Source organism: Pezoporus flaviventris, unplaced genomic scaffold (genome assembly GCF_033815535.1).
Source record: "Pezoporus flaviventris isolate CSIRO_AGI_PZ_B2104156 unplaced genomic scaffold, CSIRO_AGI_Pfla_v1 ptg000025l, whole genome shotgun sequence".
NCBI classification, from domain to species: Eukaryota; Metazoa; Chordata; class Aves; order Psittaciformes; family Psittacidae; genus Pezoporus; species Pezoporus flaviventris.
Window position 1 is genome coordinate 32,631,783 of NW_026892573.1, and position 17,998 is coordinate 32,649,780.

The following is a 17,998-nucleotide window of genomic DNA, read 5'->3' on the forward strand; positions in this document are numbered from 1 at the left end:
GGCTCTAATCCCAGCAGATGTGGTGTCTCCCTGGACCAAAGGGTTAATCTGCGCACTTGGCATCTTCCATTTCGGTTTAAAAGTTGCTGCTGCAGTTCACAGCCACGTTTTCTCCTTCCAATTCATCCTAAGCCCTCGAAGCACCACGCAAAGTCTTAGCAAAGGGCCTGTCTAATGCACAGGTCTCCAACACCACAGCAAACTGAACATCCCTGGGAGGGAAGGCCTGGGGAGAACTGCAGCTCTGGCCAGGAAACAAGGCTTTCAGTTAGAAAGAGGAGGCAGGCAAAGAAGAGCCTCTGAGGGTTAAGGGATGGAAACTGAGAAGGCACAAACACCCACAGCCAAAGTGCCAAGGGAGGAAAAGCAATGCTGGGGGCAAACTGAAATAATGAGGTGTCCCAAGGGACCCGGCTTCTGTTTGCTTGGCGTTTCCCAAGGCAGGGCTGGAAGTGAATGGTGAGGAGGGAAGAAAATGTGCCTGCTCCCTCTTGGGAGATGTCAATGCAGAGGAAGGAGCTAAACAATCCCTGGTGCCACTACAGTCACCATTTTATCCAGAAACCAACAACAGCTATCCTGTTCCCATATGAAGAAAAACCTTGAGTTAAACAGACAATGGGGATGCTGCAACAAACACAAACTCATGAACTTAACGTTCATCATCCCCAAACCACACACAACAGAGACTGCAGGTACCGCAGCACGCAGAGCAGATGCAAAGGTGTAGGGTGGAGGGGCCCCTTTTAGGTCCATTGCCACCACACCAGGAGGCTGTGTGTGAAGCAGTGATGCTGTCTGCACACACTGATGGGCTTTGGGGGCTTTTTGGACTAAAATCTATGTAAAGGTGATTGCAACTTGCTGGGCTCTTGTCCTACAAGCAGGCATGCCCATACCACGGTCTGAGGCCCTCCTGCTTTTGCTTTCATAGGACTGACTTCTATAGCAGTGGACACAGTGTATTCAGGCACAGACAGTCCAAGGACATGGCACTGAGCACCTTCTTCCCTGTACCTCTGTGGTTGCTCCCTGGATCTGCAGCCCCTTGCTCTAGTGCAGCTCTTTGGTGGCTTTCTGGCCCCTAACCCAATCCCTTTGGGCACCACACTGAAGGATCCCTGCTACAAGGTGCAATCCAACCATGGGGCATGCCAGGGATGGATGCTTTAGGGAAGCAGTGCTTTGGGAAAGAGGCTAACGTCCTCAAATCACTCTACCTGCTTCAGTGCAAGGTATCTCATTGCCAAGGTGGGCACACACTGAGCAGCCAAAGAGAGGTAACACCATGGGAATTAAGGAAACAGGGCCAAATGCTGCAGCGGAGCATCCCAAGTTCTGCTCTTCTTGTCTTTTAGGCGATTTTGGAGTGGCGAGGATCAGATTTGGGATCTGGAGGAGAAGATGGGACTTGATCTACCTGGTTAAAGAGAAACCGCCCAAGGGTTTGTCTTGAGTGTGAGGTGACTGCAGTGATGACGACAAATTGCCCTTGAAGGACAGTCCTTTAAGGGAGGTTTGTGCACATGAACCGTGCTGGGGACCTGAGGCACCCCTGAGGCCAAACACAACGCAAAGCCAAGGTGTTAAAGACAGGCATTCCCCTGCCATGGGGAATCACTTACCTTCTGCCACAGAGACTCCCGGGATGCCAGGGAGGAGCAGGCAGCCACGAACCAGCAGTTCCCAACCTGCCCTTGGTGTAAGTCATGGGAGCTGATCCCGTCCACAAAGAGGTGTGGATCATTGCAGATTTCCTGCGGGGCAGAACAGAAACAGACACACTGAGTAAAGGACGAGAGGGAAACCAGGATCCAGGCTTCTTGGCAAAGGAAAATCTATCCCTCTCTTCCTCAGGCTCCATTCAAACCTGCAGCTTTCTGCTGGCCTCTCTCATCATGCTCGGTGGCAGGGGGACCTTGTCCTGCCTTCTGCTCTCACCAGGACATGGGTAGCATCATTGCTGGAGTGACACCAAACCTATTCCCTGTTCCGTTCCAGCATCAGCACAGCTTTGCTGTAACTATCCCTGGTGAAATGGTGCATTTTCAAACCAGCCCTTCTTCTAAATCCACTCTGTTATTCCCTATAAGCCCCTCAGCTCTCTCTTTCCAGTGAGTGCTTTACAAGCTTCTCCCTCTCCTATTTTACTCTGGAGAGCATCACTCAAACCCACCATCTCCCATATTGGAACTTGTGGATCCATCCGAAACTAAAACCATGCAGAAGGGCAGAGCCAGGCATTCAGATGAGGAATCACAGTGCCTAAATCAGACCACGCACCCAGGAAAGCTCAACACACATTGAGGGCTCAGCCTTGGTTGCAAGAAGACAAGTATCCTCACCCCGGACCTTCCAGGTCTTAGCACAGCAGATGGGGAGAATTTGGTGAGCTAAAAGCTTTGTAGCTGGGCCAGGATGGTTAAATGCTCACTGTGACCCCCAAAGCAGGATGGTGGATAGCGCATGGGCACCACGAATGGAGAAGTTTGGGGAGGAGGTAGCTAAGAGCTGGGTTCATCCCTCCAACCATTAAGGCACCAACCACATCCCTGTTACTCCACTCCGCTCCTGCCAGGCTGCCCTCCCTTCCCACTCCCACTTAGAGCCTGGCCAAGAAAGCACTAAGATAACAGAGGGTATTGAGCAAGCTTCAGGTGAAACACTGCTTCTTTTAAGCTTTTCTTCTTATCAGCCCATGTTGGAAGGTCCTGTATGTCTGGAGGCTGGGAGCAGATGGGCCCAAGAGCTGCAGGAATTGTTTCCCCTTTGTTATTACACTTCATTGGATGGGGGGGAAAGGAAAAGCAGATTTCCCTTCTGCTCCCAGGTTTTCAGGCTGATTGCACCCAGAATAACACGTTCCCCCCAAACTGTGCACATGGGGATTTGTATTGCCACTGCCCATCACGGGGGGGGATCAGGAACTGCTGCCTCATAAGCACCTCCTGCTATTCCCACCTAATCCAGGCAGCACCATACACCTGAAAAATAACCAGAGCTCCATCCGGATGCAAACAGAGCAGGGATGAAACCCAAGGGAGAGGAGTAATCCCCTCCCAGGTGCAGGAGGTCGGGATAAGCACTAGAGGGAGGTAAACTGTCAGCCAGCAAAGGCGAAAGCTGCCTGCGCTTCCCAGCATCCGAGTGCTGACTGGGATGGGAGAGCAGCAGTGGGGTTTAGCTCCTGCTTCACACCACCGAGGAAGCTCCCAGCAGCAGGGGATGCATCCCTCCTGTGTGTTGGGGATGGGGATGTCCGCAAGATCAGTGCCCAGTGATCCTGTTCTGGGTGGCAGAGGCACTGGGTTTGCCCCATCTGAGGACCACGGCTGCCCTTTCTACCTGTAGGTGAATCTGCAGTGTAGAAAAAGGATGTTGCTTGGTATTAGATCAACAGGGGAGAACATGAAAGCATGAAGAACACATCCTGCTTGGCAGAAAGCATAGGGTAAAGCACGTCGGATGTTCAGGGCCCTTCTCCCAGAGCAGAGCAGCAGTTAGCTGTGATTTCCCCATCACCAGGAAAGACTTTGCAAACTAAAACCCTCTGATTGCTCATTTACTAGAGGGAAGCCCTTTGTAATCATCAAAAGAGCAGCCTGCATTGACAGACAAGGGGTAGAACCATTAGAACCTACTCTTCCACCCATGGTAGCAATCAAGGTGCTATGGCTGGAAACACTCATCAGGGGCAGGCTCCCTCTGCAAATCACAGCCCTCATTTCCCTCAGCTCCTCTTCTCACTACCCCAGATGGGACCCTAAGGGCATATTGCTCTTGAAAGATTCACTCAGGCAGCTCTTCAGATGCTGCAGTAGGTGTTTCCCATTCAGGTACACACTTGGATGTGGCATTTTAAAGTGCTTTTGGTCCAGTGCAGCCCTTACAGAGCAAGGGACCTTTAGTAAGGCTGCAGTACCCACAGGACTGCATGCACTACATTGGGCCTTGATTCAGCACCTTCAGGGTGCGAAGCACACTCAAAAGCCGTGGAGCACCATGTCTACCCTGTACAGGGGTGGGTGATGAACTAGGGACCAGTGGGAAGTAGGTAAAGAAGAGCCAAGAAAAGCTGGAGAGGGGCTTTGGACAAGGGCCTGTAGGGACAGGCCAAGGGGAATGGCTTGAACCTGCCCGAGGGGAGACTGAGCTGAGCTCTTAGGCAGAAGCTCTTCCCTGGGAGGGTGCTGAGGCACTGGCACAGGGTGCCCAGAGAAGCTGTGGCTGCCCCATCCCTGGCAGTGTTCAAGGCCAGGTTGGACACAGGGGCTTGGAGCGAGCTGCTCTAGTGGAAGGGGTCCCTGCCCGTGGCAGGGGTTGGGGCTGGATGAGCTTTAAGGTCCCTTCCAACACAAACCAGTCTGGGATTCTAATAAAAGCACTGAACTAAGTTTTCCTTTTCCTATGGACAGAGATGTCTCATAAAGATAAAGATCTTGTTCTGCAGTTAGACTGAATTACAATGGCTGGGGTTTGTATGTGCAAGGGAGGGGTGAAGCAGAGATGCTCTGATCACAGAAGGTCACCACCTTGGCTCCCTCCCCTCCCTCCTGTGCAGCGGACAGAAACCAGGTGAGCAATGAAGTTTACCCATGCAGGTGCTTCTCCAGCAAGCAAACACCACGTCACCCTCCCAGCACCAGGACCCCGAGAGGAAAGGGCAGCATGAACACAAACACACACCCCAAAAGGGGGCCTTTTGGGTTCAGGTATCAGCCAGAACAGAACCAGCTCAAACTGCCCCTGACACCCGAGGCTTCAGCAGGCAGTGAGTCCATAGAATCCCAGAGTGGTTTGGGTTGAAAGGACCTTAAAGCTCATCCAGTTCCAATCCTCTGAACAGCAAAGAACAGCAGGGTAAAGCCAAAAGCCATTGCACCACCTTGGCCATGGGAGCCAGCCATGCCTCTTTACCCTCAAGCAGAACCTGTCTTGGAGGACCCTAAGCACCATCAGAGATGATTTTCCCTCCCTGAAAATCGCTGCTGAAATGGCTGCTGAGCTCCAGGCAGCAAAATACAGCTTAGAGGAAGCCTGTGTGGATGGTCCTATCAAAAGATACAGCCTGATAACACAGGGAGGGCCAACCTAGTGATTCCAAGCCCTGGTGATTCATATATTCCTTCCCACATCCCTCCTCCTGCAGGGGATGTGGGACAGAGGTGGAAATCAGAGCCAGGGCTGGGAGAGGACTGTGAGGTCCCTGTCGATGAGAGGCTGATGCAGAGCTACCAGGTCTGGCTCATGGGAGCCCAGAACAGGCCAGTTTGGCTTTGGGTTATTGAAGTCCATTAAAGGGAAGAAAAAGACTCAATCAGTGCAATTATCTTGCACTTGGTGTGCTTTTGCTTCCCACCAAATAGACTGTGCGTTTCTCCCCTTTGCTACTCTCTCCCCCAGCACACACAAGTGCATTTAAACCTGAAAACATCACCCTCATCTTCTCCTGATAGTCCAAGTCCACCTGGGGTAGTAATGAGCAAATCGCCCTTTAATTGCCTTTATAAGCGGTGACTTGCTTATCATAAACGCTTCTCAGTGCAGAACTGCGCTTCAGAGTCACTGGGGATCTGGATCGTGTCAAGCCAGCTGCAGGGAGGGAAAGAGCTAAGAGGGGGAAATAACCATGTGAGAGACAACATCTGCTGCATGCCAGGGCCGTTTTCTGCTAACAAGACTTTGCAAGGAGCAGACGAGTGTAATTGCACCGCAGAGCCCGGCTGATTCAGGAGCAGTGATTTCACTCAGCCTTGCAGCATCGGCAATGCAATCTATTGGTGTGGCTGTGCTTCCCCCCAGCCTGGGCAACGGGCAACTGGAAGGATGCTGGGTTTTAAATGTCATTCACACAACCCAGAGAGCAGGTGGTATCCAAACACGGTGAGCAACGGTGACGGTGCTGACACAAAGGTCTTCTTTGGCTGCTGGGAAGTGATTTTGCACCAGGGTGATAGGGAAGGGAAATAGGGTGAGGTTAGAAAAGCAGGGGTCTGTGTTTAAAGGGGGGTTATTATAGAACCATAGAATCATGGAATGGTTGGAAGGGACCTTAAAGCTCATCCAGCTCCAACCCCTGCCGTGGCCAGGGACCCCTTCCACTAGAGCAACTTGCTCCAAGCCCCTGTGTCCAACCTGGCCTTGAACACTGCCAGGGATGGGGCAGCCACAGCTTCTCTGGGCACCCTGTGCCAGCGCCTCAGCACCCTCACAGGGAAGAGCTTCTGCCTAAGAGCTCAGCTCAGTCTCCCCTCTTTCAGTTTAAAACCATTCCCCTTTGTCCTATTGCGACAGCCCCTACTAAAAATTACACACATGGAAGGGTAGGTTTGGTTGGTAATACTTGCACCCTGGACAACTGAGATGGTTTCTATTGCCTCAGCCAGACACCCTTCCTGCTAGTGCACCCATTATATCTCAATGTACACACATTCGTATCTGTTATCAGCTCCCACACCATGCACAGGGCGTTGGGCACTCCACCCACAGCAAACAGGAGTCGCTTGTAAAAGAAGGCATCACACAAATACCCTCCCCACCAACGCCATGACTCTGCTTGTGTAGCTCAGCACCACGCCGTGCCGTTTGTTTTGGCACCAGGAAGAGCGGGGGACGGTGGCAAACAAGATCTAAAGGTCAATCTGCAGGCTTAGCAGCCTTGACAAGTCCCTCTGAGGTTTTACCTTCTGCATAGCCGAGGTACAGAGGCAGCAAAGAGGTCTCTGTTAAAGCAATGAGATGGGAACAGACACAACTTGCTGTGAGCACTGCGCCTCGCCAGGAGCAGATGGAGAGGGAGGGTGGGGAGGAGGAACAAGTGCAGAGACCTTGGACCCGTTGTTCCCGTTCCTCCTGCCCGCATTCTCCAGGGATGCACTCTTGGAAAGCCTCATCATTACTCAGCCCAGGACTTCTTCCGTCTCTACCCAGCCAAGACTGATGCAGAGGCCACCAGGGCATCTCCACGCATTCAGACACAGCCCTCCCCACTCTGCCTCTCCCACTGAGTTGTTTTGATGCGTCTGGTTGCAGAGCTGCTAAGGAAAAACATCTCCTGGATCCTGACAGATCTGCAGATCTCCGTGCCCAAGCAGGGAAGTCTTCACATGCCTCGCTGACAAACTGGGGGTGGGATGCTCAGAGCAGTGTGATGATGTGCACCAGGTTACCCCATCCATAGGCACAAGTGGTCCCTCTCGGTTTCAAGTCCCAGCACGGTCCGATCACCACCCAAACCATCATCATTCCTTTAGGGAAACAATGCCACCTGGCTCCTTTTCATGCTGCATCATCTGAATCTGACCCTTTGAGTGCACACAACTAGAGCCTTGAGACGGGAAGGAGAGCAAACCCATCAGCTCTCAGAGAGCACCACCTGGATCTCCTTCCCTTAAATCATATCCATGGAGGCATGGACTCGAGGGAGCCACACTAAAACCAAGCTCCCATGGCTGTTTAACATCCTATGACAGATACACCCCTCTGACTCACTACAGTGCTGCTGGCCACCTTCTCCCAAGTCCTCTATCTTCCATCCTGTCCCAGTCTTGAGCTCTCCTAGGCATTTCCTTTGACCAAGCTCCCTTGGGATGGTGCTAAGAACTTGCAGGGTGAGGAACAACCCTGGTTTAGAAGCATCATGGGTTCAAAATACACCCACCCTCCAAAGCCCATCCTCTTACCATGGCACGCTGCACCCTCAGTTGCACCAGCACTTGTAGCTGTTGGGTCTAACCTCAACCAGAGGAACTGCTTTGGCCTGAAACTATCTACATCAGCCCCCAGACTTGTTCTTGGGGTTCTCATTGGTACAAGTGAGGGACTATGAACCACAGGCATGAGCCATGAGGCTGTTCCACAGCTTGTACCACTTTAGAGCCATCAGTCCCCATCCTGGAGGACATGGTGGTGGAGATGCATTGGTGGAAAGGAGGAACCTATTCAAGTAAGCCCTGCTGTGAGAAACCACTGTATTTGGGAAGGAATAGTCCCACCTCCCCCTCTCATCACAGAGCTATTGTTACACCCCAGAGCAAAATGATGTGGCCACAATCTCAGCTGCATCATTTCTGCCTCCAGGCAACATAATACAGGTTTGGCACTTGTGCCGGCTGAACGCTGCCCTGCCTGCATCCCAATTCCCGTGTCTCCCTGAAAGCCAAGCTTCTAAAACAGGATTTAGGAATCCACATCATGTGGGGTTTTGGTTTGGTTTTTAATTATCCTAAAAGCCAAGTTACTGATGGGAAAACAAAGAACCTGAAGCTGCAAAGGAAAATTACCTACCCTTTCCACGTGCATATCGCAGATGAGAACCTCCTAACTACTTTTCCATGGGGATACCTCCCATACCCCCTAGAGCAATGAGGAATTGCCCTTTGGTTTGCCATTGTGTCACATTTATAGCACAACATCACCTCAATCCAAGACCAGGACTTGCCCCCATCACAGTCTGAGTTAATCTCTTGACTATGCAATGACAATGAAGAGGTTATTATGAGTCCAAGCCATTGAAAGAAATGACTCCCAGCCCACACTTATTCTGGTTATCCAAACCCTGGGAAACCACCCTCTAGAAATATGGGCTCAGCAGCTCCCGTTAGCTGGGAGAAGGAGCAAAAAGGAGCCTTATGTAAAGTGATCCAACAGGCGGCCAGCAGGAAAAGGCTGAGCTCTGCTGCTGTTAAGAGAAGGAAGTGGAGAGGAACTTGGCAGCAGGGTTGGCCATAAGCATCCAGCCACCTCCAATGGGGTGATCACCAAAAAGGATGAAGCCTGCATTTAACAACAAACAGGGATCTCCCAAGGAAGCCATGGGCTCCAGGCATGAAACTGCAGCAAGGAAAGGACAAGCTCTTCCCCTGAGGTGTTTATAAAGACAGACATGACCATCCCTGGTCAAGCCATTGATGGTCCTGGAGAGGAGTTCAGGCTCTGCTAAGTGAGGCAAGAAGGAAAGGTGATGGAGAGAGGGTTTGTCCTTGTTTCTTTGAGGGTGTTGGTATCTCAGAGCCATCAGATCCAAGCAAGCTTCACCTCTCCTTGAGAACATCACTTTCCCTTACAGTGATTTCCTCCTGACCTGCTCGACATTCCCAACAACAGGCAATGCACAGCATTTCCAGATGAGACTCCGAAGCCTTCAACTCATGCTCAGTTTGCTGCCAGTTGACTGAGAGACACAACAGTGCAGACACAGGAGCTCCAAGACAGGAACGTGCACCAGCATTCCCAGCAGCAGGTAGCACCAGGTCTCCACACAAACTCACTACATGGGCTGTATACAACCTAAACATCTATGGTTAGACTTTTAGCCAGTTTCTCCAGTTATTAAGCACTCTGTTTAAGCTTTCCATCATTAATTCCTCCATAACTCTAGTAGTGGTATTTGTCTCAGACCACAGTCAAGCTTTAACCATCCATCACCACTCTCCATTAAGGTGGTTTGTCCACCCTTTTCCTTCTTGGAGGGGAAGTGGGAGGAATGAATCACTGAGTGGTGGCTTCTTCCCAAAGATCCAGGAACACCAGAGATATGGGATGCTTTGTTTCAGCTCTACGTGAGCACACAGGTCACCCCTCCCATGCTGCAGTGTCTTGCCTTGTTGGTCAATGCAGCTCCTGCTGGCCTCAGCTATTACCCAAAGGGTGACTGCTTCAGCTCATCCCTGCTGACCTGATTTCTTCTTGTGGGATCTAAGCAAGACACTACAAGCCCCAGGGGCTGGAGAAGTGGTGTCAGCTTGTCTCTGCCCCACAGGGACCAGGAACAGTGGCTGAAGCGCTGATCTTTAGGGCACTTGGGAAGCCAGAGCATTTATTAAACTCCCATAGGAGAATCACCCTGGGGTGCTGGTTTTGGCTGCAATTTCTATGCTCAAGGATAGTCTAAAAGTGACCTGTTGGTGGGCTCACAGAAATGAGCATCCAGATGCTCATGTGAGGGGTCAACAGACCACACAAATTAGCACCCCACTATGAAGGCTTGGTCCTGTTGAGCTCAACTACCAAGGACCAGGCGCTGTGCTCTAGGACAATGCCAACACCTAAAGGCTTTCTCAGGGATGCTTTGCATTGGAAGGGGAATGGACAAGAAGACCTCTGAAAGTCTCTTCCAACCCAAACCATTCAATGATTCTCCTTCACTTCTCCATGTGCCCCAGTTCAGGACTACCTTGTCCATAGGGGTGCCTGAGGCATGGCAGGAAGCTATGCACTGGATGTCTACAACCATACATGGCACCAAGACAGCATGCAGGTTGGGAACAGATGGCCATGAGCTTCTGTATTTTATATATATATATATCTATATATCTATCAGAGGAGAACCAGTGCCATTGCACTCCCTCCCAAATGGCATTGGGGTTTTATTTTAAACAAGGATGACTTGAAGAATTTATTGCTCTGCACAAATAATTCAGGTGGTATCAAGTGCTTTGGCAGCAAGGAAAGGACAAGCCCTTGCCCTGGAGGGTTTATAAAGGCAGACACGAGCTGCATTGATTCATCCCTGGTCAAGCCATTGATGGTCCTGGACTAGACAGGAATGAGGCAAGAAGGAAAGATGATGGAGAGAGGGTTTGTCCCTGTTTCTTTACAGGTGTAGGTATCCCTCAGCCTCAACCACATACGCATTACGGGGTTACCATATAGTTAGAGAGAACAGGAGTACAGAAGCAATGAGCCAAAGAATCAAGGAGCGTATGCCAAAACTAAGCAAATTCACACCAAAAAATACCCCAACCCCTAAAAAAAGCACATCCTGAGGCAGTGACCTGTCATTAGAGCAAGTGAGACGGAGCCACAGTGCGTTGTCCTCTCCTGGAAGAACAAAACCGGCTGGTGCTTAGAGGAAGAGGGTCAGGATTAGTTCAATGGGGAGTTAATTCAAGGAAGTGACCTCTTGTTACACAGAAACCAGCTGACACATCGACAGTGCTTCCCTCAGCCTTCATATTTGCCAGACCAAGGAAACAACTCCCTTTCTGCTCCAGCTGCAGGGCTCCGGCTTTTGTCCTCCCACCAACGCTTCCTCCTATTTGTTCCTTCCTCTTAACTACTTCTTGCAGCAGCTGGACTCAGCCCTTGGTTTAACCAAACCTCATGTTTTATTTTCATGTAATCACAGAATCAGGCTGGTTTGGAATGGAAGGGACCTTAACATCATCCAGTTCCAACCCCTGCCATGGGCAGGGACCCCTTCCACTAGAGCAGCTTGCTCCAAGCCCCTGTGTCCAACCTGGCCTTGAGCACTGCCAGGGATGGGGCAGCCACAGCTTCTCTGGGCACCCTGTGCCAGCGCCTCAGCACCCTCACAGTAAAGAACTTCTTCCTTATCTCCAACCTGAACTTCCCCTGTTTCAGTTTGAACCCGTTACTCCTTGTCCTATTACTACAGTCCCTGATGAAGAGTCCCTCTCCAGCATCCTTGTAGCCCCCTTCAGATATCTGGGAAGACCTGCACCATTCCCTCCCTTGGAGCTCAGAGGGCTCAAGGGCTCAAGGCTCCTTTCAGCAACACCCTCTGCTATCATTATGCTATTCCCTGTTCCCAGAACAGTAATTTCTAGATGTCGACACGCAGTTGCATTAAGAAGCAGCAATGAATCTAATTCACTGATTTTAATGGTGCTTTTGCATTTAAGGCTGTGTCCTTCTAATGCTGAGGACAGAGCAGACTGATGAATAAGTTCTCATCAAAGGCTGGACGTATGTGAGCCATACTCACACCAGGTAGCTTATTATCCCTTATCCTCACCCAGGCACCATGGGAGGATCCAGTGAGATCTGCCAAAATGCAGCCAGCATCAGCATCACATTTAGTAAGAAAAGACACCTTTTACAATAAGCATAGAATCACAGAAGGTTTGGGTTGGAAAGGACCTGAAGATCATCCAGCTCCAACCCCCTGCCATGGCCAGGGACACCTCACACTAAACCATGTCACCCAAGGCTCTGTCCAACCTGCCCTTGAACACTGCCAGGGATGGAGCATTCACAACCTCCCTGGGCAACCCATTCCAGTGCCTCAGCACCCTCACAGTAAAGAACTTCCTCCTTATATCCAATCTAAACTTCCCCTGTTTCAGTTTGAACCCATCACCCCTTGTCCTATCACTGCAGTCTCTAACGAAGAGTCCCCATCCAGCATCATTGTAGCCCCTTCAGATAAATGATAACAAAAACTTCTCTTGTCCATCCTTGAGGGGAAGGGAAGGGGAAGCCTGTGAATGGCTTAGTAACACACAATCAAGGTCAGTTCAGAGCTTGCATTAAGTGGAGACCAAATCCCTTCTTGGCAAGGAGCGACCAGACTGGCAACCAGCTCCAGGCTGTCCTGCAAGCGGCAGATGAATTAATAGGAGAGAGGCTCATAAATTCCTAAGCTGAGAAACACAAAGGTCTGGAAGGACTCCGGCTCCTGTGATGGATCACAGACTGACTGCTCGGAGGAGACGATCCCTCAGTCTATCCAGCAGCACAGGGAGCAGCAGCACCAGTGTAACCATGAGCATCCTTTGGACCAAAACCGAGCGAGACACACCAAAAAGCTGAGCAAAGACATCCTGGAGCCAAGGGCCAGAGGTTCTTATTACTGGCAGAAGCTCCAAGTGGGGCACCATAAGGTTCTTGTCTCCCCATGACCATTACCACCCTAATTGCCTCCATGTGCCTGCTTCAAGTGAGCCCTCAGAGCAAAGAACCACAAGGACTTGACCTCTGTCTTCCCATTATCTTCAGCCTTGTGTTCTTGCCAGCTTCTAGCCTGTGCTGTGCACTGAGGAAAAGACCTTTTAATGCAGAATCTTAGAGGCTGGTCTTGCTTTTAGTGAATTAGTTCATTGACTCCTTTCCCCTTCCAGGAAAACTCCCTGGGGAATGCTTGTATAACCCTCACTCTGCAAGTGAAAGGAACTCAGTGCTTAATAATGCAAGGGAAAGAGGATCTGAGAGATGCTCCCATCGTGCAACACCTCCTCATCCTCCAACCACAACAGCATGGGATTCAGGAGACAACAGATATATGGACAAAAATGCTATACAGAGGTCAGGTTAGATTTATGTCAGGCTGACAGGGAAGTGGCTACTGGAAAATAGTGTTTTCTCCATATCTAAACCAAGATTCCTCTTGTCTGGCTGGATAAAACCCCCAAGACTGGGCTGTGAATGAGAGCATCAATCCCCAGTGCCACAGTAGGGTTCGAAACTGCCATGGCCCTGCTGCCCTAAGTCCTCCTGCTTCCCACAACCCTTCACAAAACACCTGACTTCTCTTTCTTCCCCAGAACTCCTCTATCACTTTCCGCTCCAAATGGCATTGCCTTCACCCACATAAAGTAACACTGCCATTTAGCAAGACTCTACCTTTATGCTGTTTAATCCCCACCTTTGGTGCAGCTCATCACTGAATTGCCACCTGGTCCCTTCCAAGCATCTTTGTCCCAACCACTCTGCACCTTAGGGAACACCATAAGTTCTTCTGCAAGGTCCTGTTTCACACTGCTATGCCCAGGGAAGCACTCAGCACACAACAGCCCCATCTGCCTTGGGGGACAGGGAGTAAAACCCTTCTCCAGGCTCAACCTTGCTCCCTAGGAAGAGCTGAAGGACCAGAGCACGCAGTTCACATGGTTCAACATCACATCTGTGCATGGTGTAAGCCTCCATCCAGGCTTCATTTGCTTCCCATAGGTGCATAGTGATGCCCAAATTTCTCTTGGCTATTAAACCAGTCTCAGCAGCAGGTCATTGCTGGGTGGACTGAACCTCAACCACATGCCCTGTCCCTTCCTGCAGAGGGAAAACAAGCCCTATTAATATTAATGGAGATATTAACAACCCTAATTTAACCCTGTACCAATCCCATGGCACCATTGGAAGCAGCCTGTACCCAAGAAGAGGGTTTGGGACAGTGATGACTAGAAGAGATGAGCTGTTTTCCCACAGGGTAGATGAATAATACTGGACCACCACTGTTTTTACCCCAGGGCATCAACAGCCACAGCCAAGTGTACCAGATCCCCCCCATCACTGCCACCCAGCCTGCATCTCATCCATCCCCTTCCCCTCTTCTCAATGCCACCCCCTCCCATTTGCCCAGCTCCTAAAAGCCCAAACCAGCTCACCTAAGGCACAGACTAAAGCTCCATCTCCTGTGCTGCACTGACACGATTCCTGTCTCAAACAGGGAGGGCTGTGAGGTTCAGGCTAAGACTTTCTCTATGCTTGAATACAGAGAACTCCCTCTCCTTTGTATGATACCAAGGGAAAGGAGTTTCAAGTAAGGTACTGGGATCTGGGCTTAGCCCAAAAAGCCGGGTTTAATTTCTAATGCAATAGCCAAGCGCTGCTGCCAGAAAGAGATGCTGATGCTGCCCTCACCAGCTCCAAAACCTGCTTTGTCTCAGCAGGGAGCAGCCACCTCACTTAAGTGGATGCACTAAACCAGCGCTCTTCAGGACTCGCTTCCCAGCTCAGGCTGATGTCTGGTGAGGCTGCACCTCGAATCCTGTGTTCAGTTCAGGGCCCTCATTGCAAGAGAGACATTGAGGTGCTGGAGCGGGGCCAGAGAAGGGCAATGGAGCTGGTGCAGGGCCTGGAGCCCGAGTGTGATGGGGAAGGGCTGAGGGACCTGGGGGGTTCAGTGTGGAGAAGGCTCAGGGGGGACCTGATGGCTGCCTACAAGTGCCTGAGAGGAGGATGGAGCCAGGAGGGGCTGGGCTCTGCTCCCAAGGAACAAGGGATGGGACAAGAGGAAACGGCCTCAAGCTGCACCAGGGCAGGTTTAGATGGAGCTGAGGAACAATTCCTGCCCCAGAGGGTGCTCAGGCATTGGAACAGGCTGCCCAGGGCAGGGCTGCAGTCACCGTCCCTGCAAGTGTTCACACCCCATGGAGACGAGGCCTCAGTGCCATGGGGCAATGGTGGCCTTGGCAGTGCTGGGAATGGTTGGACTGGATGAGCTTAAAGGGCTTTCCCAACCCAATTGATTCTATAACTCTATACTATGGTTTCTCTCCCTCCAATGCACTCAAGCATCAGCCCTCTGGCTTCCCCGTGCTGCATGACGAAGGCATCCTGCAAACAACCACTGCAGCCAAAGCCCCATGAGAGGGCTCAAACAGCTGCTGCCTCTGCAAAGCTCTGGCATCCAGAGCAGGGCTCGAGGCCAGGGGATAGCAGGCAGGAAGGGAGGGAAGGAAGGAGGGAGGACACCCCGCTGGAGAGAATACGGCTGAGCCCATTCCAGGAAAGGCTGCAACACCAGAGGCTAGAGCAAAACAGCCTAGTAAGGGTTATCCGTGAGCTGTTTCAACAAAGCCCTTCAGCATCCCCTTTGCCCCCTGCCCAGAAGAACCTTAAGCAAGAGGAGGAGCACTGCAGAAGTTGCTTTTATTGTTCCCAAAGCTGTCCCAGTTTTTGGAACCTCATGGAAAAGCAGAAAGGATGAGGGCAGGTCCTGGTTGAGAAGGAAGGGATGCACACACGAGGGATGGGCTCTTTAGGTCTGTACTAGTGCCAGATAAATACACGGGAATGAGATCCTGCCTCTGCCAAAGCTCATTGCCAGCACACCAGTGAGTTCACCACATTTACTTCCCACATGCAAGTGCTTTGCCCGAAGAACTTAGCTCCGACGTTCCACTCCTCTGCATGGATCACGGACAACAGCAAACAGTGCTTCTAATAGCTGACAGCTTTGACTTCCACTCTCACAGCAAAGCTGAGGCATGGGGAGCTCTTGTGTTTTATCACCCACTTTCAGCTGAAACTGCTATTCTATGGCTCTCCAAAGCAAACCATGGCCATGGTCCTGAGAGATAAGAGATGTATGTACACCCCATCCCCTCCTTGCAGACAGCGTCCCTGGGGCTGACACACTGCATTTCTGGGTCAGGAAGTCCCAAAGCAGCACGTGCCAAAAGCTGGGAGCATCATTCCGTTTAGCTTTTCTAAGCAAGAATAAAATGGGATTGCCTAAGGAATGATTTGCTGGTTGTGATAGGAGGAAGATGCTGCAGGGACTTAAATGTGGCTTAGTAACTGCATTATCCAATTACTACACAAGAGAGCAGCTGATTGGAATTTCATGGACACTTTGGACCCTACAGGATACTGCATTAAATTGGAGAAGCTGATGGTGTTTCCCATCATATATATATTTATCATATATATATGATGGGAATATATGATATATATATATCATCTATATCCCTACATATATATACCCATATATAGGGATATAAATCAAAATCCCTAACACCCAGATGCACCACGTTTGCATTCTGGCTGAAGATGCTGGGACCTTTTGCTGGGCTTTCTCCTTTGGAGAGCTGGTATGAATTCAGACAGAATCGGGTCCAGCCACTCAAAACATCACTTTGCATTGGCTGGTCGGCACAAAGCAGTTCTTCCCCCATGAAATTCAGTCACTTTTGCCAAAATGAACAACTGAAAGAAAGAACCTGGAGAAATCCCGTAGGGAAAGAGACTTCTGGAACGTTCAGCTGTAAGCAGGGCTGATGTGAGCTCACATTCTGGTTTTTATGATGATTTTGGGGTCAAGGGATCTAGATAGCTTTGATCAAATGATTTGACCAGACAGTAGCATCAGGGAGTCTGCTGTTGCTCAGTGTAAACTCCTTCTGGTGCCAGGGCTGCTGGCAAAGTTCCCGTTGTCTGGTGCAGAAGAAGGACCATCTCCATGTCTAGCCAAGTGCACAGGACCATGTCTGTATGTAGGACTCACTTCCAGCACCCATTCCTACTACCAGCCCATGCCAGAAGAAGCCTCTATTCAACCATCCTCTGCTAATTGCTTTAAAGGTGCCTTCCAACCCAAACTGCTCTATGAGCCTATGAAACAGCAGAGCTGGCTGGCTGGCAAGAGCTTGAATTCACCCCATGCTTCAGCAGGGATGGGCTTGGATTAGATGAGCGTGACACCATTCAGGTGAAGACCAGGAGGTCAGAAAGCTTTCTTATAAAGGCTTCATGCTGATGGTACCTTGCTGTTTGACCTCACGTCCTCTTAAGCACGAGTGGATGTTACATGCCTGAACGCCAAGTGAGCTGAAAGCCAGAAAAGCAGATGGAGAACAGCTCTGAGCCACTGATGCTCAGCAGAAGATGAGCAAACTTTGGCCCTCTACAAGTGAACCAAACTCCCTGCCATTAGACATAGGTCTGAATGGGTGTCTGTCTGAATGCAAGCCCCAGCAAGAGGGTGTCAAATACATCCCTACCCTTTAGCCCCAAAGATGCTTAGAAAGCCTCAGGCATCACCTATGCGCTGTATAAATGGGATGTAAAGTGTGCTGATGTTGTCTCCCACAGTGAGACCAAACCACGGTGGGCCCTGCCTTCAGCAGGCAGCAGTGCACGGAGCATCCTCACCCAGAAGATGAGGGTAATAAACTAAACCCCATACAGAGCTTTGCACAAAGCCTGCGGCCACACAGCACTGGTGTGGAAGAGCCCAAGGCAGAGCAGAGGGGAGCGCGACCTCCTCCCACCAGGAGCCTGGTGGGATGCTGCAGGGCTCAGCCACACAGAAACTCAGTTCAGCTCCATCCCTCCCTTCACACAAAGGCTTTTTGTCCTCGGCCCCAGACTGCCCTCGCCCACACAGACCCAGCTCTGTCCTGCAAAAGGGCAGATGCTTTCCTGTGCTGCCAGAGGGGATGAAGATGACGAGAGCAGCTCATGCGACCCTGCATGTAAAACAGCACGGGCTGGGCAGAGAGATCTGCTTCTCCTTGCAGGCAAGAAGGAAACCCCACTGATGTGATTCTGCCTCTCTGCAACCACAGTTATCATTGCCCTCTGGGGCTGTGCTACTTCATGGGAGTCAGAGAAGTGGCCACATAGCCCTGGCAGTGCTGGGGAATGGTTGGATTTGATGATCTTGAAGGTCTTTTCCAGCCTGGTTGATTCCATGGACTCTAGGATCAATCTCAAGCAGATGGCCATGGCAGGACATGCAAATTCCCCACAC

The 17,998-nt window shown here is 50.8% G+C and overlaps 1 protein-coding gene across 2 annotated transcripts in view; it reads right to left on the bottom strand.

The window, feature by feature from the left end:
* CAPN5 (calpain 5) overlaps window positions 1–17,998 on the bottom strand; it is a 52,561-nt gene that overhangs the window by 16,486 nt on the left and 18,077 nt on the right. For both annotated transcript variants that reach the window (XM_061458089.1, XM_061458088.1), the window contains exon 3: window positions 1,626–1,757. In XM_061458089.1, the coding sequence (XP_061314073.1) occupies window positions 1,626–1,757 (132 nt within the window). The remainder of the gene's footprint in view (window positions 1–1,625; window positions 1,758–17,998) is intronic.